The 25,294-nt window shown below is 41.2% G+C and overlaps 1 protein-coding gene across 4 annotated transcripts; it reads left to right on the top strand.

Annotated features, from left to right (window-relative positions):
- The first annotated feature begins 105 nt into the window (after nucleotides 1-105).
- On the top strand, nucleotides 106-24,531 carry LOC308623937 (HLA class II histocompatibility antigen, DO beta chain). 4 transcript variants are annotated; one of them, XM_081246749.1, is made up of 8 exons: nucleotides 106-1,679; nucleotides 8,217-8,323; nucleotides 8,975-9,066; nucleotides 20,997-21,266; nucleotides 21,729-22,010; nucleotides 22,465-22,575; nucleotides 22,838-22,947; nucleotides 23,035-23,065. In XM_081246749.1, the coding sequence occupies exons 2-7, from the start codon at nucleotides 8,289-8,291 to the stop codon at nucleotides 22,942-22,944; spliced, it is 897 nt and encodes a 298-aa protein (XP_081102875.1). In that variant the 5' UTR covers nucleotides 106-1,679; nucleotides 8,217-8,288; the 3' UTR covers nucleotides 22,945-22,947; nucleotides 23,035-23,065. The 4 variants fall into 4 exon arrangements, with proteins under 4 accessions (XP_081102875.1, XP_081102873.1, XP_081102872.1 ...); XM_081246747.1 differs by lacking the exon at nucleotides 106-1,679 and adding an exon at nucleotides 7,167-7,860 and having other exon boundaries at nucleotides 22,838-22,869; nucleotides 23,035-24,531; XM_081246746.1 differs by lacking the exon at nucleotides 106-1,679 and adding an exon at nucleotides 7,167-7,860.
- Nucleotides 24,532-25,294: the final 763 nt, after the last annotated feature.

Here is a 25,294-nt window from a genome sequence, read left to right as displayed (position 1 = left end):
TGAGTAGGAACTATGCTAAGCCTTTTTCATGTATTATCATTTTTAATCCTTATCCGCAGCCCTTTGAGATTGTTATTTATTATCCCCATTTTATGGATGAGAATACTGAGTCTCAAAGAGATTAAAGGACTTTCCCAAGGTTGCACAGTGGTGGAATTAGACTTGGAATCCAGGCCTGACCCCAGAGTCCACGCTCTCAACTAATGCATTATATTGCATCTTGTGTCATAATCTACTTTATAATCAGATCAAGTAAAGCTCTTTCACTTCTAGCTCCGAACAGCTCTGAATCCCTTATCCTCTCTCTGATCTCGCTGTTGTAACTTTCATTCATAGTGTGAGATGATCTCATATTCAGAGAGGTTCCCCTGCCGTTGGTGCACCTCTTCCAGCCATTGTTCACAAAGTCATTCTTCTTTCTAAAAGACGCATAAGACGATGTCACTCCTGTAAAATCCTCCCTGTGTCTTCACCCCTTTTTCTGCTCAGATCTTCCTCAGAGACAGTTTTTCTAGCCCGTTTGTCTCACCCTTTCTTGTGGGATTAAATTCTATCACAACAAACTTCCTGCCCTCCTGATGCCTTTGTGCCTCTGAATATGTTGTTTCCTGCCATTCTGTGAACGACGCTCCTGGATTTGCCCCAGTTCTTTAAGATTCAACTCAGGATTCAAGTTTCCCAAGAAGCCTTGCTTTATCTTCTCAGTCTGGAGAAAGTGCCCTTTCTACGTGCTCTTGTTGCTCTGCTGCTGGGGCTTACCTCTCTCACAGTCCCTATTAAACTCTCCACCGCCCACTGTAGACCTCTGTCTTTCCACTAGACCGTGAGCCCTTGCGGGGGAGGCCGTCTACCTTATTAAGCTTTATATCTACTACCTGGCACAGGGCTCCATTCATAGTGGACAATAAATAAATGTTTGTTGGGTAAATGAATAAATCTCCTTCCTCTACTGTCTTCCGTCTTAATCCTCCCTACACGTACAAATCATGGAAAATCCAAAGCTGTACACGTCACTGGTTATTGGAAGGGTCTTAAATTGGATGGTTCCTATTCTAGGAAATTGAAACTTTCACTTTCCCAGAAATAGCAGGTACTTTCCCGGCTAGCAATGACCTCACCAGAACTTTTTGTTGTTTTGGATTTTTTTTTTTTTTCTGCCTGGCAACTGTTGGGAGCAAGATGAGGCCAGAGTAAGGAAGTTCTTATGCAGATAAACCTTTGGCTTCATCCTGCTGTTGTCCTACTGCTCCACACCTGTTTATCTCTCAAGTTTCACCGAGGGTGAAATAAGCATTGGGAGAGACAGAAGCCTGGCTTGATTCCTTCCCCTCCCCACCAAATGTCCTTCTTCTATTTATAAAGTAGGAATGATAATTTCTGTATCTCCCAACCTTATGGAAACTATAGTCCTCACAGAAGAAGATCTATTAATCTTTGATGTCCTCAGTACAAATTATACCCATTGACTCAAAATACTTTAAATTTGGAAGACATCTTAAAAATAGTATAGCTGTCAAATCTTACTTTACAGATAGGGGAAGTGGCCTGAAATCACACAGCTAATCAGTGACAGAGCTGGGAGGAAAACTCAGGCATCCTGATGGGCAGTACCGGAAGATACAGCAGAACTTAAGGTCATAAGCGGTCATGAAAACTTGTTATCTCAGGGAAACTTCCAGGTATGCCTTATCTCAGGGACACAGAAAAATGTTCCCTGACAGAGTGTTCAACAAATCCTTACAAGTGCGGTCTGCCTGGTAACCACAGACAGTAGTAATTCTGATTTGTCCAGAGTTCTTTTCATTTCCCCCTCCTACTACCCATCACCATTTGACGTCCGCCCCTTACTTTCCCCTTCTTCTTGTCACTTACCTTCAGTGCCTTTCCTGCTCAGCCATGTACTACTCTTTCCAAAGCGAGATGTGAATGGAGAGGAGGAATCTTAGGAAACTCTCAGATTACTCTGAGCCCCAAACAACCTCCCGCCCCGTCTGCCCTGCCCAGTGTGGGAATAACATTGAACTTAAAGTACTTTACACCCCAGCCGAGTGGGGCAGCCACTTGTAGTCTGCATGGCAGTCGTGGTTCAGGAGAAGGAAGTGTGGAGTCAGAATCTGGTGGGGGGGGAAAGACAAGGGAATAAGGAAAACAAAAATCTTCTGTTTTGGGCGCTGAGTGAAAGGAGCATCCATTCACTTGGGTCCGATGCCACCTGCTGGCCCTAGGAAAGACTGAGTCTTCAACCTAGAGTTTCAAGGACTTTTATGAATTGTAATAATTCAGTATCAATGATAATCATTCACGGAGTGCCTTCTGTGTGCTAAGGGCCTGCCATATACCGTCTTACTTTATTTATTTATTTATTTATTTATTTTGCGGTATGTGGGCCTCTCACTGTTGTGGCCTCTCCCGTTGCGGAGCACAGGCTCCAGATGCACAGGCCCAGCGGCCATGGCTCACGGGCCCAGCCGCTCCGCGGCATGTGGGATCTTCCCAGACCGGGGCACGAACCCGTTTCCCCTGCATCGGCAGGCGGACTCTCAACCACTGCGCCACCAGGGAAGCCCCTTACTTTATATTTAAGATAATCCTATGTCACAGGTGTTACTATCCCAATTCTAAGAATGAGAATGGAGATTTAGAAACATTTACTCACTTGCCTGGGACACAGAGCTAGGAAAAGGTGGACTTTGCTTAACTTTACAACAGAACTCCTCAAAAGAGTTTGCTATACTGCCTGTATCCACTTACCCTCTTACTATTCTCTTTTTAAAAGATACAATTCATATGAATAAGCAATACATTAATTAATGTGGTTTAAAATTCAAAAAGCACAACATGGTCTACGGAGGAAAGCTTCACTCCCATCCTTCCCCAGTTTGCCAATACCCCTTGCTTTGGCAATCCATACTTCAAGCTCTATCCTTCCAGAGAAACAATGTACTGTATATTTAAGCATATATATGTATATATTCTTGCTCCCTATTTTTACAAATAGCAGCTCCCTAAATTCCCAGTTCTGAAATTTACTTTTTTAAAATAAATGTATTTATTTTATCTATTTTTGACTGCTTTGGGTCTTCGTTGCAGCATGCGGGCTTTCTCTAGTTGCAGCGAGCGGGGGCTACTCTTCGTTGCGGCGCACGGGCTTCTCATTGCGGTCACTTCTTTTGTTGCGGAGCACGGGCTCTAGGCACGCCGGCTTCAGTAGTTGTGGCATGTGGGCTCAGTAGTTGTGGCTCGAGGGCTCTAGAGCGCAGACTCAGTAGTTGTGGCACATGGACTTAGTTGCTCCTTGGAATGTGGGATCTTCCCTGACCAGGGTTTGAACCCGTGTGCCCTGCATTGGCAGGCGGATTCTTAACCACTGCACCACCAGGGAAGTCCTGAAATTTACTTTTTAAACTTTAGAAATACATGGCTCTAATGTATGTTGTTTTATGGAAGTACCATATTTCATTTAGCCTGTCTCCTTTTATTGATGAGTAGTTAGGCTATCAGAAGTCTTTTGCTATTATAAGCAATGTCTTTTATAGACATTGTTATACACATGTGCGAGAATAGGACTAGGATAAAATCCTAAAGAGGATGTTGCCAAGTCTAAATGTTTACATATTATTAATATTGACAGATATTGGAAAATTGCCTTCATGGAGATTGTATGAATGCAGAATTCCATCAGCAGTATATGAGTTTATCACTTTCCTCACATTCTCATCAACACAGAGTGTTGTAAAATTTTTAGATTTTGTGACTCTTGTAGATAAAAAGTGTCATCGTACTGAAGTTGTCATTTGGTTTATTTTTGTTACCACTTGAGGAAGAAGGATACTGAACCCAGAAAGAAAAATTGGGATGCAATAAGCAAAGATGAGTAAACACACACTCGTGTGCACACACCACCACAACCATCATTAACTGAAACCTGTCTAAAATATTGGTAAATCAGACTGAGGAATGAAAAGTGACTATAACTACAAAAATCACCGGCAATAATGACAATTAAATTTAAGAACATGGGGCTTCCCTGGTGGCGCCGTGGTTGAGAGCCCGCCTGCCGATGCAGGGGATGCAGGTTCGTGCCCCGGTCCGAGAAGATCCCACATGCCACGGAGCGGCTGGGCCCGTGAGCCATGGCCGCTGAGCCTGCGCGTCCAGAGCCTGTGCTCCGCAACGGGAGAGGCCACACAGTGAGAGGCCCACATACCGCAAAAAACACAAAAAACCCCCAAAAATCTAGTTATAAGCCCTTCACATGAGTCACAAGGAAAACTTAAATACTTGAAAAGGTTAAAATCAAAATGTGTAATACAATGTGTAAAGCTAACACTAATAGAAGATAGTTCATGTAGTTACATTGACATCTAAAAATATGCATAATGGGACTTCCCTGGTGGTCCAGTGGGTAAGACTCTGCTCTCCCAGCGCAGGGGGTGCAGGTGTGATTCCTGGTCGGGGAACTAGATCCTGCATGCCTGTTGCAACTAAGAGTTTGCACACCGCAACTAAGACCCGGCACAGCCAAAATAAATAAATAAATAAATAAATATTACAAAATAAATAAATTAAAATATGCATAATCATAACAAGAAGTCACCAGGACATTATACTAAAACTGAATCAGTCTGCACCTAGCAATAAAGTCAGATATAGGTAAGAAAATATAGACCACAGGAATTCCCTGGTGGTCCAGTGGTTAGGACTCCCCGTTTTTCACTTCTGAGGGCTGGGGTTCAATCCCTGGTAGGGGAACTAAGATCCCACAAACCGAGCAGCGTGGGCAAAAAAATATCTATATCTATATCTGTATCCCAATTTATAGAAGAAATTGACAAATAGAAACACATTTCTTAATAATTATAGATTAAGTGGAAAAATGAATAAGGGCATAGAATAAACTTGCTGATGGCCTAGTCTTTAATATCTGAGAGTCAAAAGCTAGCCCTAAGACTGATAAATCAAGTAGTTGTATTTAGAACATATGTAAGAGTACAAAGTTATACACAAAGACAATGGAAGAGAAAGGGAGAGAATATAAGCTTGTTTTCTGATGTTTATAGTAGAAAACTAATAGGAACTATCTAAAGAAGAGAGGAACTAACCAAATTATATAAAAATAAAATTATCAAGACAATCCCAATATATACACTTTCCTAAATACTTGAAAAACTGCAATTTAGAAAACCACAAAAAGACATAGTGAAAGATTTTAAGAATGAAATACTCGGGGCTTCCCTGGTAGCGCAGTGGTTGAGAATCCACCTGCCAATTCAGGGGACACAGGTTCAAGCCCTGGTCCAGGAAGATCCCATATGCCGTGGGGCAACTAAGCCCGTGCGCCACAACTACTGAGCCTGCACTTTAGAGCCTGTGAGCCACAAATACTGAAGCCTGTGCACCTAGAGCCCGTGCTCTGCAACAAGAAAAGCCACCACGATGAGAAGCCTGTGCACCGCAATGAAGAGTAGCCCCCACCCGCCTCAACTAGAGAAAAGCCCACATGCAGCAATGAAGACCCAACGCAGCCAAAAAAATAAAAATAAATAAATAAATAAAAAAGAAATACTCATATAAACATCATATTTAACAGAAAATAATAATCTCCAAATTGCACTGAACTATTTGCCATATTAATAATTGTAAATGAACTTAACTCATTAAAATATTAAAATTAAAAATATTTTCATATTAGATTAAAAGAAAAACTCTGCTGCTTGCAATATACAAAAGATATGCCTAAAAATAAAGTGACTCAAATAGATTCATTCATTTATTCAACAAATAAAATGATGGAGAAAGGCATAAAAAAGAATGCAAATATAAAGAAAGCAGAGGTCACAATCTTATTATTAAACAAGGTGAAATTCAGACCAATCTCCCCAGATTGACTGAGATAAGAAGACACCTTATAATGTAAAGTGTAAAATTCAAAGTGCATATCTAAGAAATATATAAGTTCTAAGTAGCATATAAGTAACCCTCACAAAGCAGAAATGAAGGTAGATACCGGGAAAATATTCAGAAATGTAGTAATAGGTGATTTTAATTCACTTTTCTTAGGACTAAACAAATCAAGTAGACAAAAAATAAATACAAACACAGAAAATATTACTAACGTAGTCAAAAATTAGATCTGATGGCTCTGTATTGAAATTTCTTCATTGAAAATTGAGAACACAATTTTTCAAGTTTCAGCAAAATATTAATGAAAAGAGACCACACATTCTGGCACTCAGTCATTTCCCCAAATAGGAATGATACAGATACTATTCTCTGACTATAATGGAGCAAGCTAGATCATAATCAGGTCAGAAAAGGTAAATGCCCTTCCACATAGGAACTTAAAAGAAATGGTCTTTGTCTTGGGCCAGAGAGTGAGAAAACAAACAAGCAAACAAACAAACAACTGAAGATTTTCTAGAAAAATGACAATTAAAAATTGTTACTAAGTCACTCTGCTTGCCGCACAACAGGCCAATAAATCGGGAGACGAGGTGTTGAGGCAAGGAATAGCGACTTTATTCAGAAGGCCGACAGACCGAGAAGATGGGGGACTAGGGTCCCCCCAAAACCATCTTATCAGGGTCTGGATGGCAGTTTCTTTTATAGAACGGAGAGGGGGAGGAGGTGAGGAAGTAAAGTAAAAAGGCCATTAGTTTTGCGTGGCTTGGCCAGCATTGGGAAGGGGATGTGTTAATTTCTTCTTTTCTGCAGCCATTCACAGGTGGGCAGAGTCAGATTGTCTCCCTGGGAGCTGAACAAAGGCACTTTATTATAACATTCAGGCAGATGGGCAGGGTTCCCTGAGGCAGGCCATTGTATATGATTATAATAACAAAAGCAACAAAATACAAAGTTTAAAATCAAAGAAACAGATCCAACATGGAATCCGACTTTGCTCTTCCCTGTTACAATTAAATCACATATCAAACTTTTGGGATATAGTTCCTCAGTGTTCAGAGGGGAATTCATGACCTCAATTACTTACATCCATGAAAGGAAAGAATGAAATGAAGTGAATTAAGTGAAAGGAAAACAAAATCAAACAAATGGAAACAACAAGTGTCTATCAATAGATGAATGGATAAAGAAGATGTGGTACGTATATACAATGGAATATTATCCAGCCATAAAAAAGAAATAAAATCATGGCATTAACAACAACATGGATGGACCTAGTGGGTATCATGCTAATTGAAATGTCAGAGAAAGACAAACACTGTATGGTTACAGTTACATGTGGAATCTGAAAAACAAAACAAGTGAACAAACAATTACAAAGCAGAAAGACTCATAGATACAGAGTGGTTGCCAAAGGGGAGGAGGCTGGGGAGAATAAGTGAAATAGGTGAGGGAGATTCAGAGGTATAAACCTCCAGATACAAAATAAATGAGTTACAGGAATGAAATGTACAGGGTGGGGAATATAGTCAATAATATTGCAATAACTTTGTATGGTGACAGATGGTAACTAGGCTTATCATGGTGATTACTTTGTAATGTATAGAAATATCAAATCACTATGTTGTATATCTGGAACTAACAGAGTGTTGTAGGTTAATTATATCTCAATAAAAATAAAGTCACCAAGATAACAATGGAAGAGATTTTTTTTTTTTTTTTTTTTTTTTGCGGTACGTGGGCCTCTCACTGTTGTGGCCTCTCCCGTTGCGGAGCACAGGCTCCCGACGCGCAGGCCCAGCAGCAATGGCTCACGGGCCCAGCCGCTCCGCAGCATGTGGGATCTTCCCGGACCGGGGCATGAACCCGTGTCCCCTGCATCGGCAGGCGGACTCTCAACCACTGCGCCACCAGGGAAGCCCCCCAGGGAAGCCCCCCTGGAAAAGATATTTTTGTCAGGTAATAAGGAGAATGATTTTTTACCACCTCAATGAATAACCACATCTACCACACCCAACTTCTCTCACTCCCTAGGGAATGGGGAGGGAATGAGAAAGAGGGATGCAAAATATGAGTTTGGGGGAAAAATCACAGAAAAGCCCATGTCTCTATTAGGTAGGGCTCTTGGCTGAAGTCAGACGGGAAGAGATAGATGAAAATGCCCCACTTTATTTTTCAAACTCATACAAGTAGAACACAAAAACAAAAACGTGGGAGAAAGCAACCAGGGCATGACCTCTCCCTTTATTAGTTGTCTCCCCAGAAATGTCTATTTTCTCTGATGAGCCTCTGAAGCTCAGATCCTTTCACTGTAGACATTGACAAGAAGCACAGAAAATGACTTAAAGCTTCCAACTGGACCAATCAGAGGCTTCGATTTATTCAAGATGTATCAGAGGCCATTGACAAGGGAGATTCCCAGGTTGGTATCGCTTTCTCTTCTTGGTTGACATTGCTACCTCTTCCTACAGATGGTCTCCATGTCATTCCTTGCTTGTGATATACGAAAACACTGACTTCTTTTGAAGAGATGGGGATGGAAGTCTGTCCTGGTACCAAAGTTATAATACAATTCTTCAGTTATTTTGACATTTTGTGCATCTTATCATTACAGGGATGTTAAAGGTGTAGAAATAAAGTTTCCAGGGCTCTCAAGTAAGAAATGTAGTGCAATGGAAATAGCACAGCCTATGGATTTACTACTTGTGAACTTTGGTTCATTCTTTCATTACTTCACCTGTAAAAGGGAGGTCATAATGGTATCTACAGTGAAGGGTTGTTCTGATGATTCTGTCTCTCTTCCTCTGCCGGTTTCCATGTACCTAAACTGCTGCCAGTGATTCTGCAGGTAAACAGTTCTTGAGTGGTAACAACTTTACGAAAGTATTCTACCCAGCATTTAATGACACAAAGCTCCTCTGTCTTGATTGGTTATCCATGTGAGGAGTTTCCAATCCTGGGGAGGCCAGAAAGGTATCTCTATTCTTCATGAATATTTTTGACTGAGTTGTGTGTGGGCAAGCCCCATTCTGAAGAGGTGGACGATTTTTCTGTCTCGCTTGTTTTCTTCCAGAATGGGTTCTAGCTGGGTTTCCTGTGTGGTGGCTTTGTTAGTGACGGTAATCAGGCTGGACTCCTCCATGACTCAAGGCAGAGATTCTCCAGGTAAGGACACAGTGATTTCTTTCATGTGTACATGCAAAAACTGGCATGGGGGAGGAAGGCCTTTCCCTACAGCTCCAGGCTCCAGTCCAGACCGGAAGGGGCTTCTGGGTTCAAAGAGAGTCTTCTTCCCTTTGACAGGAAATTATTCCTTCCCTCTTTACCACATGCAATGGCCCGGCAGGAAAAGGGTCTTCCTGTCCCAGAGCCACGGATTCAAGGAGTCCGGAGGCAGGAAAAAGGGAAACATTGCTTGCTTAGGGTCCTTATGGTATTAATGTCAGTCTGGAGAACTGTAAAAAATGGAGGCAGTCTGAGAATAGCTGCTATCCTTCAGCCAGGAGTTCGATGATTGTGACTGTTTCTGTATGTATCCAATTGGGGTATATGTGAATAAAAGAACTTGGAAGCGAAGGTTGCTTCATTTGACATTTTTAAGCCCCTATAATATGGTCAGATTGTATGAAGCGATGTTGAGAAATGAGAGAAATTGAATGTATTAGGCCTGTCCTCATGTTACCAGGTACATGTTTTTACTGCTGTTATTTTTCTAGCTGAGGAGTTAAGCTATGCAAACATGAAGTGATATTACATTCTGAAAACATATTTATCAGAAGAAAACAGGATATAACGTGCTAAAAACCAGAACCCCTTTGAACGTCAAAGTCTCATTAAACACAAAAGAGGAACAAACCTAGGGTTGTGGAGGATGGGTGTGAGGAGATCATTATTCTTGGAGAACAGAAACCTCTCTGAGCTTATAATATCCATTGAACAACAGCAACACATACACAATCAGTAAGATCTAAACTCTGACACAGATCTGACTGAAAACTAACTTAAAAATTTTTTTATTTAGAATGTAAGACAAAACAGAGATTTGGAGGTTAGAGCCTTGTTTGAAATTAGCTGAGTTCGAGATGAGTCTGGCTGACCCAGGAAGGATGCTGCTGTCCTGACACTCAGTCCAATAGTTCCTCTGAACGTAGAAATGAAGGAAAATCTACTACTCGAGATCAGTAACAATTATCCTTCAAGTTTCAACTGAAATGCCATTTCTTCAGGGAGATCTTTCCTGATCAACTTACATTATTAACCCATTTGAATGTCCTTTTATATTGTTCTCAAGTGCACAGAATGGAGTTAATCTTCCCCAGTGACTTTACAGCACCTTGTAATCACTGATCAGAACAAGGATGCTCTCCTCTCCTCCCTTGTCTCCATTCTCACTCCCTCCCTTCCATTCTAATGTGTCTGGTATGTCTTTAAGTATGTGGGTGGCTTTTAGGAAGATGTAGCATTGTTTTCCTGTTGTATTAAAAAATTTTTTTTTATTGGAGTGTAATTGCTTTACAATATTGTGATAGTTTCTGCTGTACAACGAAATGAGTCAGCTATATGTATACATATATCCCCTTCCTCTTAGACCTCCCTCCCACCCCCAATCCCACCCATCTAGGTTATCACAGAGCACTGAGCTGAGCTTCTTGTGCATTATAGCATGTTCCCACTAGCTATCTATTTTACACATGGTTGTGTATGTATGTTATTCCTAATCTCCCAATTCATCCCACCCTCTCCTTCGCCCCCATTTCCACGTCTGTTCTCTACGTCTGCGTCTTTACTCCTGCCCTGCAAATGGGTTCATCTGTACCATTTTTCTAGACTCCATGTACATGTGTTAATATATGATATTTGTTTTTCTCTTTCTGGCTTACTTCACTCTGTATGACAAACTCTAGGTCCATCTACATCTCTGCAAATGATCCAATTTCATTCCTTTTCATGGCTGAGTAATATTCCATTGTATATACGTACCACATCTTCTTTATCCATTCATCTGTCAACGGACACTTAGGTTGTTTCCATGTCCTGGCTATTGTAAATAGTGCTGCAGTGAACATTGGGGTACATGTGTCCTTTTGAATTATGGTTTTCTCAGGGTATATGCCCAGTAGTGGGATTGCTGGGTCATATGGTAGTTCTATTTTTAGTTTTTTAAGGAACCCCCATCCTGTTCTCCATAGAGGCTGTATCAATTTATATTCCCACCAACAGTGCAAGGAGGTTCCTTTTCTCCACACCCTCTTCAGCATTTATTGTTTGTAGATTTTTTGATGATGGCCATTCTGACTGGTGTGAGGTGATACCTCATTGTAGTTTTGATTTGCATTTCTCCAATAATTAGTGATATTGAGCAACCTTTCATGTGCCTCTTGGTCATCTGTATGTCTACTTTGGTGAAATGTCTACTTTGGTGAAATGTCTATTTAGGTCTTCCGCCCATTTTTGATTGGGTTGTTTGTTTTTTTGATATTGAGCTGCATGAGCTGTTTGTGTATTTTGGAGATTAATCCTTTGTCTGTTGCTTTGTTTGCAAATATTTTCTCCCATTCTGAAGATGGTCTTTTCGTCTTGTTTATGGTTTCCTTTGCTCTGCAAAAGCTTTTAAGTTTTATTAGGTCCCATTTGTTTATTTTTGTTTTTATTTTCCTTACTGTAGGAGGTGGGGTCAAAAAAGATCTTGCTGTGGTTTATGTCAAAGAGTGTTTTTCCTATGTTTTCCCCTAAGAGTGTTCCAAGTGTCCAGTCTTACATTTAGGTCTTTAATCCATTTGGAGTGTATTTTTGGGTATGGTGTTAGGGAGTGTTCTAATTTCATTCTTTTACACGTAGCTGTCCTGTTTTCCCAGCACCACTTATTGAAGAGATTGTCTTTTCTCCACTATATGTTCTTACCTCCTTTGTCATAGTTTAGGTGACCATAGGTACGTGGGTTTATCTCTGGGCTTTCTATCCTGTTCCATTGATCTATATTTCTGTTTTTGTGCCAATACCATACTGTCTTAATTAATGTAGCTTTGTAGTATAGTTTGAAGTTGGAGAGCCTGATTCCTTCAGCTCCGTTTTTCTTTCTCAAGATTGCTTTGGCTATTCAGGGTCTTTTGTTTTCCAAACAAATTGTAAAATCTTTTGTTCTAACTCTGTGCAAAACGCCATTGGTAATTTGATAGGGATTGCATTGAATCTGTAGATCGCTTTGGGTTGTATGGTCATTTTCACAATATTGATTCGTCCCATCCAAGAACATGGTATATCTCTCCATCTGTCTGTGTCATCTTTGATTTCTTTCATCAGTGTTTTATAGTATTCTGAGTACAGGTCTCTTGCCTCCTTAGGTAGGTTTATCCCTATGTATTTTATTCTTTGTGTTGCAATGGTAAATGAGATTGTTTCCTTAATTTCTCTTTCTGATTTTTCATTGTTAGTGTATAGGAGTGCAAGAGATTTCTGTGCATTAATTTTGTATCCTGCAAATTTACCAAATTCACTGATTAGCCCTAGTAGTTTTCTGGTGGCAACTTTAGGATTTTCTATGTATAGTATCATGTCATCTGCAAACAGTGACAGTTTTACTTTTTTCCCCCCAATTTGTATTCCTTTTATTTCTTTTTATTCTCTGATTGCCATGGCTAGGACTTCCAAAACTATATTGAATAAGAGTGGCAGGAGTGGACATCCTTGTCTGGTTTCTGATCTTAGTGGAAAGGCTTTCAGTTTTTCACCATTGCGAATGATTTTTGCTTTGGGTTTTTCATATATGGCCTTTATTATTCAGTGAGCCAAAAAGTGCCTTTGGTTTTTTAAGTGAAAATAAAAGGCACCTTTTTCACTTTCACCAAGAACTTTATTGAACAACTTATTCACCATTGTTTTACACTACCTTCTGCCAGTTTTCAGGCAACTTCATAATTCCATCTTCCCCAAACTTTATATATATATATATATATACATATATATATATATATATATATATATGTATATATATATTTTTTTGTGGTATGTGGGCCTCTCACTGCTGTGGCCTCTCCCGCTGTGGAGCACAGGCTCCGGACGTGCAGGCTCAGCGGCCATGGCTCATGGCCATGGCTCACGGGCCCAGCCGCTCCGCGGCACGCGGGATCCTCCTGGACCGGGGCACGAACCCGCGTCCCCTGCATTGGCAGGCGGACTCTCAACCACTGCGCCACCAGGGAAGCCCAACTTTTTATATTTTTGAGCAAAGAGCTGTTCTGGGTGACTTGTATGGTCTTCCAGGGAATTTAATTTTTTTCCATTAAAAGAATATTGTAAAAACCGAAATACATGGAAATCCGAAGGTGCAATGTTTGGTCAATACAGCAGATGAATCAGAACTTCCCAGTGAAGCTGTAACAGTTTCTGCCTGGTCATCAAAGAAACATGTGGTCCTGCATTATCCTGGTGGAAGATTATGTGTTTTCTGTTGATAATTCTGGAAGCTTTTCATCAAGTGCTGCTTTCAGTTGGTCTAATTGGGAGCAGTACTTGTTGGAATTAATCATTGTTTTTTCTGCAAGGAGCTCATAATAGAGGACTCTCTTCCAATCCCACCATATACACAGCATCACCTTCTTTGGATGAAGACCGGCCTTTGGTGTGGTTACTGGAGGTTCATTTCGCTTGCCCCACGATCTCTTCCTTTCCACATTATTGTATAGTAACCACTTTTCTTTGCCAATCACAATTTGTTTTAAAAACAGAACGTTTTCATTATGTTTCAGTAGAGAATCACATGCGGAAATATGGTCAAGAACGTTTTCTTCGCTTAACTTACGTAGAACCCAAACATCAAAGCCATTAACATAACCAAGCTGGTGCAAATGATTTTCAGTGCTTGATTTGGATATTTTGAGTGTGTCGGCTGTCTCCTGTGTGGTATAACACTGACTGTTCTCAATTACTGTTTTAATTTGATCACTATCAATTTCAACTGGTCTACCCGACAGTGGAGCATTGTCCAGCGAGAAATCTCCAGTACGAAACTTCGTGAACCACTTTTGACACGTTTGATCAGTCACAGCACCTTCTCCATATATTGCACAAATCTTTTTGTGCGTTTCAGTTGTGTTTTTGCCTTTCTTGAAATAGTAAAGCCTAATATGTTGAAAATGTTGCTTTTTTCTTCCATCTTCAATATTAAAATGGCTACACAAATATTCACCAATTTTGATAATTTTTTTAAATGTATGCCGATATGACAGCTGTCGTATACAATCTAACAAAATTGTTTCGAATGAATTTAAAGACAACTAAGTTCTACTAGAGCCATATTACAGAAAAAACCACACAAACCTTTTGGCCCACCCAATATGTTGAGGTAGGTTCCCTCTATGCCCATTTTCTGGAGAGGTTTTTTTTTTATTATCATAAATGTGTGTTGAATTTTGTCAAAAGATTTTCCTGCATCTATTGAGGTGATCACATGGTTTATTTATTTATTTATTTGTTTGTTTGTTTATTTTTGGCTGCATTTGGTCTTTGTTGCTGCGTGCCGGCTTTCTCTAGTTGTGGTGAGTGGGGGCTACTCTTCATTGCGGTGTGCAGGCTTCTCATCGTGGTGGCTTCTCTTGTTGCAGGGCACGGGCTCTAGGCACACAGGCTTCAGTAGTTATGGCACACAGGCTCAGTAGTTGTGGAGCACGGGCTTAGTTACTCTGTGGCATGTGGGATCTTCCTGGACCAGGGCTTGAACCCACGTCCCCTGCATTAGCAGGTGGATTCTTAACCACTGAGCCACCAGGGAAGCCCGATAATATGGTTTTTATTCCTTAATTTGTTTATATGGGGTATCACATTTATCGATCTGCATATATTGAAGAATCCTTGCATTCCTGGGACAAATCCCACTTGATCATGGTGTATGATCCTTTTAATGTGTTTTTGGATTCTGTTCGCTAGTATTTTGTTGAGGATTTTTGTGACTATGTTCATCAGAGATATTGGTCTGTAATTTTCTTTTTTTGTGTGTGATATCTTTGTCTGGTTTTGGTATCAGGGTGATGGTGGCCTCATAGAACGAATTTAGGAGTGTTCCTCCCTCTGAAATCTTTTGGAAGAGTTTGAGAAGTATAGGTGTCAGCTCTTCTCTAAATGTTTGCTAGAATTCGCCTGTGAAGCCAACTCGTCCTGGACTTTTGTTTGTTGGAAGACTTTTAATCACAGTTTTAATTTCATTACTTGTGATAGGTCTGTTTATATTTTCTAACTCTTCCTGGTTCAGTCTTAGAAAATTGTACCTTTCTAAGAATTTGTCCATTTCTTCCAGGTTGTCCATTTTATTGGCATATAGTTGTTTGTAGTAGTGTCTTGTAATCCTTTGTATTTCTGTGGTGTCAGTTGTAATTCTCCTTTTTCATTTCTAATTTTATTGATTTGCATCCTCTCCTTTTTTTTTCTTGATGAGTCTGGCTAAAGGTGTATCAATTTTGTTTATCTTCTCAAAGAACCAACTTTTAGTTTTATTGACATTGCTATTGTTTTCTTCATTTCTATTTCATTTATTTCTGCTCTGATCTTTATGATTTCTTTCCTTCTACTGACTTTGGGTTTTCTTTGTTCTTCTGTCTCTAGTTGCTTTAGGTGTAAGGTTAGATTTTTCATTTGAGGTTTTTCTTGTTTCTTGAGGTGAGATTGAATTGCTATAAACTTTCCTCTTAGGAAGTCTTTTGCTGCATCCCATAGGTTTTGGATCATCGTGTTTTCATTGTCATTTATTTCTATGTATTTTTAAATTTCCTCTGTGATTTCTGCAATGATCTCTTGGTTATTTAGTAGTGCACTATTTAGTCTCCATGTATTTGTGTTTTTTACAGTTTTTTTTTCCTGTAATTGATTTCTAATCTCATAGCGTTGTGGTCGGAAAAGATGCTTGATACGATTTCAATTTTCTTAAATTTTTGAGGCTTGACTTGTGACCCAAGATGTGATCTACCCTGGAGAATGTTCCATGTGAACCTGAGAAGAAAGTGTATTCTGCCACTTTAGGTGGAATGTCCTATAATTATCAATCAAATCTATCTGGTCTATTGTGTCATTTAAATCTTGTGTTTCCTTATTTATTTTCTGTCTGGATGATCTGTCCATTGGTGTAAGTAGGGTGTTAAAGTCTCCCACTATTACTATGTTACTGTTGACTTCCTGTTTTATGGCTGTTAGCATTTGCCTTATGTATTGAGGTGCTCCTATGTTGGGAGGATTTTTAAATCATATTTATTTTATTTAAATCATAAATATTTATATTGTTATATCTTCTTCTTGGATTGATCCCTTGGTCATTAGGTAGTGTCCTTCATTATCTCTTGTAACAGTCTTTATTTTAAAGTCTATTTTATCTGATATGAGTATTGCTACTCCAGCTTTCTTTTGATTTCCATTTGCATGGTATATCCTTTTCCATCCCCTCACTTTCAGTCTGTATGTGTCCCTAGATCTGAAGTGGGTCTCTTGTAGGCAGCACATATATGAGTCTTGTTTTAGTATCCATTCAGTCTGAGTCTTTTGGTTAGGGCATTTAATCCATTTACATTCAAGGTAATTATCAATATGTATGTTCCTACTGCAATTTTCTTAATTGTCTTGGGTTTGTTTTTGTGGGTCTTTTTCTTCTCTTGTGCTTCCCACTTAGAGACGTTCCTTTCGCATTTGTTGTAAAGCTGGTTTGGTGGTGCTGAATTCTCTTAGCTTTTGCTTGTCTGAAAAGCTTTTGACTTCTCTGTCGAATCTGAGTGAGATCCTTGCTGGGTAGAGTGATCTTGGTTGTAGGTTTTTCTCTTTCATCACATTAAATATATCCTGCCACTCCATTCTGGCCTGCAGACTTTCTGATGAAAAATCAGCTGATAACCTTATGGGGATTCCCTTGTATGTTATTTTTTGTTTTCCCTTGCTGCTTTAAAATTTTTTCTTTTTATTTAATTTTTGTTAGTTTGATTAATATGTGTCTTGGTGTGTTTCTCTTATGGTTTATCCTGTATGGGACCCTCTGTGTTTTCTGGACTTGGGTAGCTATTTCCTTTCCCATGTTAGGGAAGTTTTTGACTATAATCTCTTCAAATATTTTCTCAGACCCTTTCTTTTTCTCTTCTTCTGAGACCTTTATAATTCGAATGTTGGTGTATTTAATGTTGTCTCAGAGGTCTCTGAGACTGTTTTCAATTCTCTTCATTCTTTTTCCTTTATTATGCTCCTTGGCAGTTATTTCCACCATTCTATCTTCAAGCTCATGTATTTGTTCTTCTGCCTCATTTTTTGTGTTATTGATTCCTTCTATTGTATTTTTCATTTTAGTTACTGTGTTGTTCAACTTTGTTTATTCTTTAGTTCTTCTGCGTCTTTGTTAAACATTTCTTGTATTTTCTTGATCCGTGCCTGAATTCTATTTCCAAAATTCTGAATCATCTTTACTATCATTACTCTGAATTCTTTTTCAGGTAGGTTGCCTATTTTCTCTTCATTTAGTTGGTCTTGTAGGTTTTTATCTTCCCCCTTCATCTGTAACATATTTTTTTATTGTCTCATTTTTTTTTTTTTGGATGGGTGGGACTGTGTTCCTGTCTTATTGGTGGTTTGGCCTGAGGCTTCCAGCCCTGGAGTTTGTAGGCTGTTGGGTAGAGCTGGGTCTTGGTGCTGAGATGAGGACCTCTGGGAGACCTCACTCTGATTAATATTCCCTGGGGTCTGAGGCTCTCTGCTCATCCAGCGATTTGGACTCAGTGCTCCCACCATAGGAGCTGACCCCTGACCCCTGGTCTGGGAACCAAGATCCTGCAAGCTGCACAGGGTGGCAAAAAACTAAAAAAGGGCAGAAAGTAACAAAGAGTAAAAAATAATATAAGATTAGAAAACTAACAGATATGTTAAAAAAAGTAAAATATAAATGAAACAACAACCAGAAGGTAAAACAGAATCACAATAGCAAAAAAATAGGAAAAAAAAAGGCCGGAAAAGGCCTTGGCTATGTGGGGTGGGGCTTAGGCATGGGCATCGTTTAGGTGGGGTCGGGGCCTATTCTTAAGCCCTTGGGGTGGGGGTGGGAATTAGGCTCAGTGCTATTGGAGGGGCCCTGATGTGCCTCTGGCCTCAGAGTAGGGATGATCAGGCCTGAGACCTTAGCAGGCTCCCCGTTCACCTTTACTCTTCTCCCCCCACCACACCCTTAGGACCCACGTGGCAGGAGGTGTCCCCGGATGGTGGAGGTCTCAGGGCCTGAGTGGGCAGGGTAAATGCTATTCATGTTCCCCCGAGTCCTCTGAAACTCCAAGGGTCCCTCCAGGCACAGGAACCCCTCCCCTCCCCTAGCCACCCCTCAGGGGCACTGGTTCCCTCTGACCTCCACTTCTCTTTCCCCCTCATTCCACCCCATGTCCTCCCCAGTCACTCGGGGGTTCCTCCCATCCCCTTAGATGACAAGGTCCCCCACCAGCCTCTGGTAGGTGCCCAGTTGTGGGGAGACACGAACTCCGCATCCTCCTAGTCCGCCATCTTGACTCTGCTCCCTCCTGTGTGTATATTTAAATTTTAATAAATGTCATTGTGTGATGAATCACATTCTGTTTCTTTTCTTACTTAACACAATGCTTTTGAGTTCTACCTCAGTGTTGGTGTTGTGAATCCAAACCTGTCTTTATTGATAGGGAAGCAGGTCAGGGAGGGGAAGTGTCTGTTTCTACGTAAAATAACTAGATAAAGAACTAGAACTTAAGTGAACTGAGACCAATCCAGGTCCGTTTACCAGTTTGTCTCTTAAAATTGTCCAGATCTTCAAATCTAAGACAACTATCACCACCTTAGTTTGTTTGGGCTGCTATGACAAATGCCACAGATTGCGTTGCTTATAAACAACAGAAATTTATTTCTCAAAGTTCTGGAGGCTGGGAAGTCCGAGATCAAGGCTGCAGCATGGTTGTGTTCTGGGAAAGGCTCTCTTTCTGGTTCAGAGCTGGCACCTTCTCTCTGTGTCCTCACATGGTGGAAGGGGCAAGGGAGCTCTCTGGAGCCTCTTTTCTAGGGACACTAACCCCTTTCATCAGGAATCCATGCTCCTGACCTAAGTACCTCCCCTAACACTGCTGACTAATACCATTACCCTTGGGGGTTGGAGTTTCAACATGTGAATAGAGGGAACACAAACATCCAGACCACAATACACAATCATATTTTTTCTTACCTATGAAGACTGATTAAATAGCTTTGGGAAATTAAATTGTTTTGGAGAACATGCCAATTAAAAAAGAGTTACATTGTATGAAAGTTAGTATAGATTTCAAACGAATCACTATCAATACTAATAAGGTACTCTGAAAGTGGAAAATCATAATGGAGAATGGATTTGCATTTTTGTTTATTTATTTAAATTTTATTTTTTAAAAAATTTATTTATTTATTTATTTTTGGCTGCGTTGTGTCTTTGTTGCTGCACACGGGCTTTTTCTAGTTGTAGCGCACGGGCTTCTCATTGTGGTGGCTTCTCCTGTTGCGGAGCACAGGCTCTAGGCATGCGGGCTTCAGTAGTTGTAGCACACAGGCTTAGTAGTTGTGGCGCACGGGCTTAGTTGCTCCGTGGCATGTGGGATCTTCCTGGAACAGGGCTCAAACCCATGTGCCCTGCATTGGCGGAGAGATCCTTAACCACTGTGCCACCAGGGAAGTCCCTAAAATTTATTTTTTATTGAAGTATGGTTGAATCACAATGTTGTGTTCATTACTGCTGTACAGCAAAGTGACTCAGTTATACATTCTTTTTCATATTCTTTTCCATAATGGTTTATCGCAGGATATTGAAGGATTTGGATTTTTAAATTCATTCTTCAGTGGAAGTGTTTAATATAAAAGCCTCCAGAAAAGGTTTAAGTTAACCCTATATTCACCAGATTATTACAACCGCTAGAACTGTGCATACAGGGCCAATGATGATGATGATGATGATAATAAAAGGCATCTTCAAGTCATGAGTTAATATTATTTTACCCAACGTAGATAGAGGTAATTAGGTCATTACCTTACTAGAGCCAACAGAGGGGATGAGGTCTCTGAGTAATCGTGCAAAGGAAAATGTCCAGAAGAAAATTCATTAGAAAAAAAAATTTTTTTGGCTGTGCCACTTGGAATCTTAGTTCCCCAATCAGGGATCGAACCTGTGCCTCCTGCAGGGGAAGCACAGAGTCTTAAACACTGGACCACCAGGGAAGTCCCCAGAAGAAAATTCTTGAGAAAACCCATAGTGAATGGAAAGTAGAAGGGGAGTTTATTTCACACCTACTATGAACCTACTCTGCATTTCTTTACCCCACCTCCATCCTCCTTTCACTTTACTCCAGAAGGAATATATAGAAATAACCTACTAACGGCAAGAATACTATTGAACTATTCCATACAGGGCTGGGAATTCTTGGGCTTCTGAAAGCTTGGCTTGGAGAAACTTAGCACAGTGTCTGGCAAAATGCAAACAGTCTATAAATATTGGTCAAAGGAATGAATATTTGTTGAATGAAAGTTTATGTCTCTGGACACATTCTGACTTGCTTCTTTGGGTTACATGTCTCCTGTTTGGCTGGCCTGGTAGGCTGGACCTCAGGCTTCTTTCAAAGAAGAATGGGGGCTTCCCTGGTGGCGCAGTGGTTGAGAATCTGCCTGCCAATGCAGGGGACACTGGTTCGAGCCCTGGTCTGGGAAGATCCCACATGCCGCGGAGCAACTGGGCCCGTGAGCCACAACTACTGAGCCTGCGCGTCTGGAGCCTGTGCTCCGCAACAAGAGAGGCCGCGATAGTAGGAGGCCTGTGCACCGCGATGAAGAGTGGTCCCCGCTCGCCGCAACTAGAGAAAGCCCTCGCACAGAAACGAAGACCCAACACAGCCAAAAATAAAATTTAAAAAAAAAAAAAAAAAAAAAAAAAAAGAAGAATGGATGTCTCTTTGCTAAGAGGAACCAGGGTGGGGCCCAGCGGAGCAGAGGCTACTTTGGCTGATTTACTGAGGTCAAAGGCCTCAATCATTGTGGTCTGGCATAATAAACCAGGTATGGGTTTCCTAATTGGGGCTGGTTCATAGTCTTTTTTTTTTTTGGTTGTCTAGAAGACTTTGTGATTCAGGCAAAGGCTGACTGTTACTTCACCAATGGGACAGAAAAGGTGCAGTTTGTGGTCAGATTCATCTTTAACCTGGAGGAGTATGCACGTTTTGACAGCAACTTGGGGATGTTTGTGGCCTTGACGGAACTGGGCCAGCCTGACGCTGAGCTGTGGAACAATCGGCCCGATATACTGGCAAGGAGTAGAGCCTCTGTGGATGCGCTCTGCAGACACAACTACAAGCTGGGTGCACCCTTCACTGTGGGGAGAAAAGGTGAGGTGTAAGGTGGGGACTGCAGGGATTCAGGAATCTCCCCCGTGTGAGCCTGGCCGTGGCTCTTCTTCCTTGTACTGGGCAGTTTCCTGCTTCAGGATAGATGAGGCAGGAGCAGGGGAGTCTGTATATGTTCTGTCCTCAATTGTGACTCACTCACTATCCTCAGTGATCAGTTCACGGTGGTCTTGGGTCCCAGACCCCCAGTTCTCAGGGACTTTAAGGGCTAGTGTCTTCCCAAATACAAGGGGCAATTGTGGGCATGTGATAAAGCCTAAATCCTCCTTGCGACACTAACATATCCAGTGTTTGAGTCTTTGGGGGTGAGATTTCCCCACATTTCCAGTTTCTACTTGGGTGATTTGGGAAAGAGATTTGGGGCTGAGATAACCTTTAATGAAACTCCTGTGTTGGCTTTGTGGATTTCCTTCACCATGTCCCATTTCTTCTCTCCCCTGCTAGTGCAACCAGAGGTGACAGTGTATCCAGAGAGGATCCCAGCCTTGCAGCAACACAATCTGCTGCTTTGCTCTGTGACAGGTTTCTATCCAGGGGACATCAAGATCACGTGGTTCCGGAATGGGCAAGAACAGAGAGAGGGGGTCATGTCCACTGGCCTCATTAGGAATGGAGACTGGACCTTTCAGACAATGGTGATGCTGGCAGTGATGCCTGAACTTGGAGAGGTCTACACCTGCCTTGTTGATCATCCCAGCCTGCTGAGTCCTGTTTCTGTGGAGTGGAGTGAGAATCAGCTTATACTTTCTGGATGAAACTCGGCTCAATCTGACTCAAGACCTGTGTTACCTCTGTGTTCATCTTGGCTACAACACTAGTTCTTCTTCCCTCTGATCTGAGGGAGTCATAGAAATTGGGGTGTTTGGGTTGGGGTGGGAAAAAACATGGCAAGTAGCTATTCTTGGATCTTCCAAGAAATATGGAGGTGTAATCACCTTGTCACTTACTTCCAACTTTGGGAACTACTGTCCTCTAATGCTTTGGTCTTGGCATTTAGGGGGGCATTATTATTGGCTACAAGAATCATTAACAGAAACTCCATGAGTACAAGCCTTGGCTTCAAAGATGTAGTCCTTCCCTAGATAGCATTGGATTGGTGTCCAGCACAGGTTCTGGGATTTCAGGAAGGTACACCAAATATTGGGAGCTTTTGGCTCACTTTAATACATGTTTTCCATAGGAGCTCAGTCTGAATATTCTTGGAGAAAGATGCTGAGTGGAATTGCAGCCTTCCTGGTTGGGCTAGTCTTCCTTCTGGTGGGGATCGTCATCCACACCAGGGCTCGGAAAGGTAATGAGCTCCGAGGAGTACCCCTGCCACGTGCCCCCTGGCTTTCCCCACTTCCCACTTTTCCTAACGTCTAAGATGCAAGGCAGGGAGGGCTGATCATACCTCTCAGGGGTCACTGAGATAGTTTTTTCCTGAAGCCAGAAACATCCCGGGGGGTAATCGGAGATGGAGTTCTGATACTCTGGGTCATCCCCCATCGCTCAGGATAATCACAACATTTGGTTCTAACTGGGGCATCCTATTTCTTCCTTTTTTATTGTAGGACGTGTGGAGACTCCGTTGTCTGGTGCTGAGGTAATGTCTCCTTCCTTAGCTTTTGGTGCCAGATCATTCACCCATCCTTTGGCGGAGGGAGGGTCACGGGGATAAGATGTAAGTGACTCTGGCTGGGTGCGCTGTCTGCTGAGTCCCTGTGCTGGAGGGTGGGGGACTCACTGGACTTTATCACTGTCCCTGCAGGTCCCAAGAGCAGTTCTTCATCCACAGCCACGTTAAGGTCCTAATAGAAGCTTCTCTCCTGGAGCCTGAAGAGGGATTGAGTGGCCCTGGATTAAGTGAAGGACATTCATGAGGTCAATGTTCTGGATGACTCGTTTCCATGAGACCTTGGAGGAGTCCTGAACTGATTCTAGAGTCTTCTGTTCTGAGATCATGCATCTCTCATCCTTGTGCCCTTCTTCCTCCTCCTTGTCTATACTAGTCCCCATTTCCAAGGACAGTGTTCAGAAGTTCCCCTAAGACCTAGCTCCTTCCAGTCCCAAACTTTTTACTTTTCTGTGGTCCAGCCCTAACCCTCTAAGTCGTGATCTCCATCTTTCTCTCTTCCAAAGGCAGCCCCACAGTCTTCAGAAGACAAACGTTCAGATAGTCACTGCTCCCTTTTCATTGTTTTTTAAAAGACTTTTTCCTTTAAAATAAAACTGAGATAGAGATAACCACATAAAATGTATAATTCAATACATGACTTAAGGGCAAAACCCCTGTAATCAATGCTCAGTTCAAGAAATAGAACTTTTCCAGCCGCTGCATAAGTCTCCCTGCTGCAGGCCAATCAAAGCCCACTCCCTCCTCTCAAAAGTAGTCATATCCTTGCAAACTATTTGGGCCTTGAATTTCCTTTGAGGGTGATTTTATTACACTTACAGTTCAAAAAAAATCATCTGTAGGATTATACAGATTGTCTAATTTCGGGGTCAGCTTTGGTAAATTCTGTGGGGTAGATTAATTAGGGTACAAAGTATTTGTCATTCGTCTCATGAAGATGTAGCTGGCCCTGGACTTAGACCATCTGAGAGTACGTCTAAAGAAGGCTTACAGCTTTTACTTTCCTATTGGAAGTCCTGAGCCATCAGGTAAGAAGTTTGACTTCATTGCTGATGGGACCACATAGGCCACGTTAGAGGCACTGGAATTGCTGAGGGAGAGAGTGCCTCGGTGTCCCAGTTGAGCCTCCAGAGGACCCCAGCCCCAGCTACCATCTGACTGCAACCACATGTGAGACCCTCTGTGAATACCACCTTCTAAGCTCAATCAAATCCCAGAACTGTGAAAAATCATTAAATGGCTGTAGTTTTAAGCCACTAAGTTTGGGTGTAATTTGTTATACAGAAATAGATCATGAGGTGTTGTTTTTCAAAGAATTTTATCAAAATGACAAATCTACCGGAACAAAATTCTTTATATCCTGTTAGTATCTTTTAATGTTTATAGAATCTGTAGCAATGGCATCTTTTTGTTATGGATGTTAGTAATTTGGATTTTTCTTCCTTATGTGTCTTGCAGGTGGTTTATCAAAAAAAAAAAAAGAAAAAAAGAAAACTCTAGCTTTGTGATTTTCTTTATTATGCATCTATTATCCATTGTATTTCCTCTCTTATCTTCATTATTTCCTTTCTTCTACTTTTTTTGGCGTGTGTTTCTCCAGTTTACACAGCACCATTTGTTGAAGACACTATCCTTTCCCCATTGGGTGTTCTTGGCTCCCTTGTCAAATATTAATTGAATATATATGGAAGGGTTTAATTCTGGGCTCTCTTTTCTGTTCCACTGGTCTATGTGTCCATTTTAATGCCAGTACTATACTGTTTTTATTACTATAGTTTGAAGCCAAGAAGTGCGATACCTTTGGCTTTGTTCTTCCTTCTCAGGGTTGCTTTTGGGTATTCTGGGTTTCTTGTAGTTTATGATTTTTTTGCTATACAGGTTGCTAGTCCTACCTCATTCACTTAAAACTTGGTATATTAGTCCTTTGCGTGGCTATACCACAATTCATCCATTCTCTCTCTTAATATTAAGACTGTTTCTTTTCTCTTCAGTTACTTTTTTTATATGTCATCTTGGGCACATGTATGAGAATTTATTTAGCATGTTTTTATCTAGGATTATCCAACTACCCAAAGGGATATACACCAATATTTAACATATTTTATAATTTTTTGATGTACAGAATTTTCATAATCAAGACAAAGTTGTCAGTTTTTCTTTTTTCTTTTTTTGCAGTATGCAGGCCTCTTACTGTTGTGGCCTCTCCCATTGTGGAGCACAGGCTCCAGACGCCCAGGCTCAGCAGCCATGGCTCACGGGCCCAGCCACTCCGCGGCATGTGGGATCTTCCTGGACCGGGGCACGCACCCGTGTCCCCTGCATCGGCAGGCGGACTCTCAACCACTGCGCCACCAGGGAAGCCCAGTTTTTCTTTTTGAATTTGGAAATAATTTTG

This window comes from Mesoplodon bidens (genome assembly GCF_964165515.1).
Source record: "Mesoplodon bidens genome assembly, chromosome: 10".
Lineage (NCBI taxonomy): Eukaryota > Metazoa > Chordata > Mammalia > Artiodactyla > Ziphiidae > Mesoplodon > Mesoplodon bidens.
This window is presented reverse-complemented; position numbering and strand designations above follow the sequence as displayed.

What these genes read in the sequence shown, in the direction of transcription:
- LOC308623937 (XM_081246746.1), top strand. Translation starts at nt 7,708, where the DNA reads ATGGCTCACGGGCCCAGCCGCTCCGCAGCATGTGGGATCTTCCCGGAC. An exon ending in CTTCACTGTGGGGAGAAAAG is followed by an intron (nt 21,267 to 21,728) that starts GTGAGGTGTAAG and finishes CTCCCCTGCTAG; the next exon opens with TGCAACCAGAGGTGACAGTG. An exon ending in CCACACCAGGGCTCGGAAAG is followed by an intron (nt 22,576 to 22,837) that starts GTAATGAGCTCC and finishes TTTTTATTGTAG; the next exon opens with GACGTGTGGAGACTCCGTTG.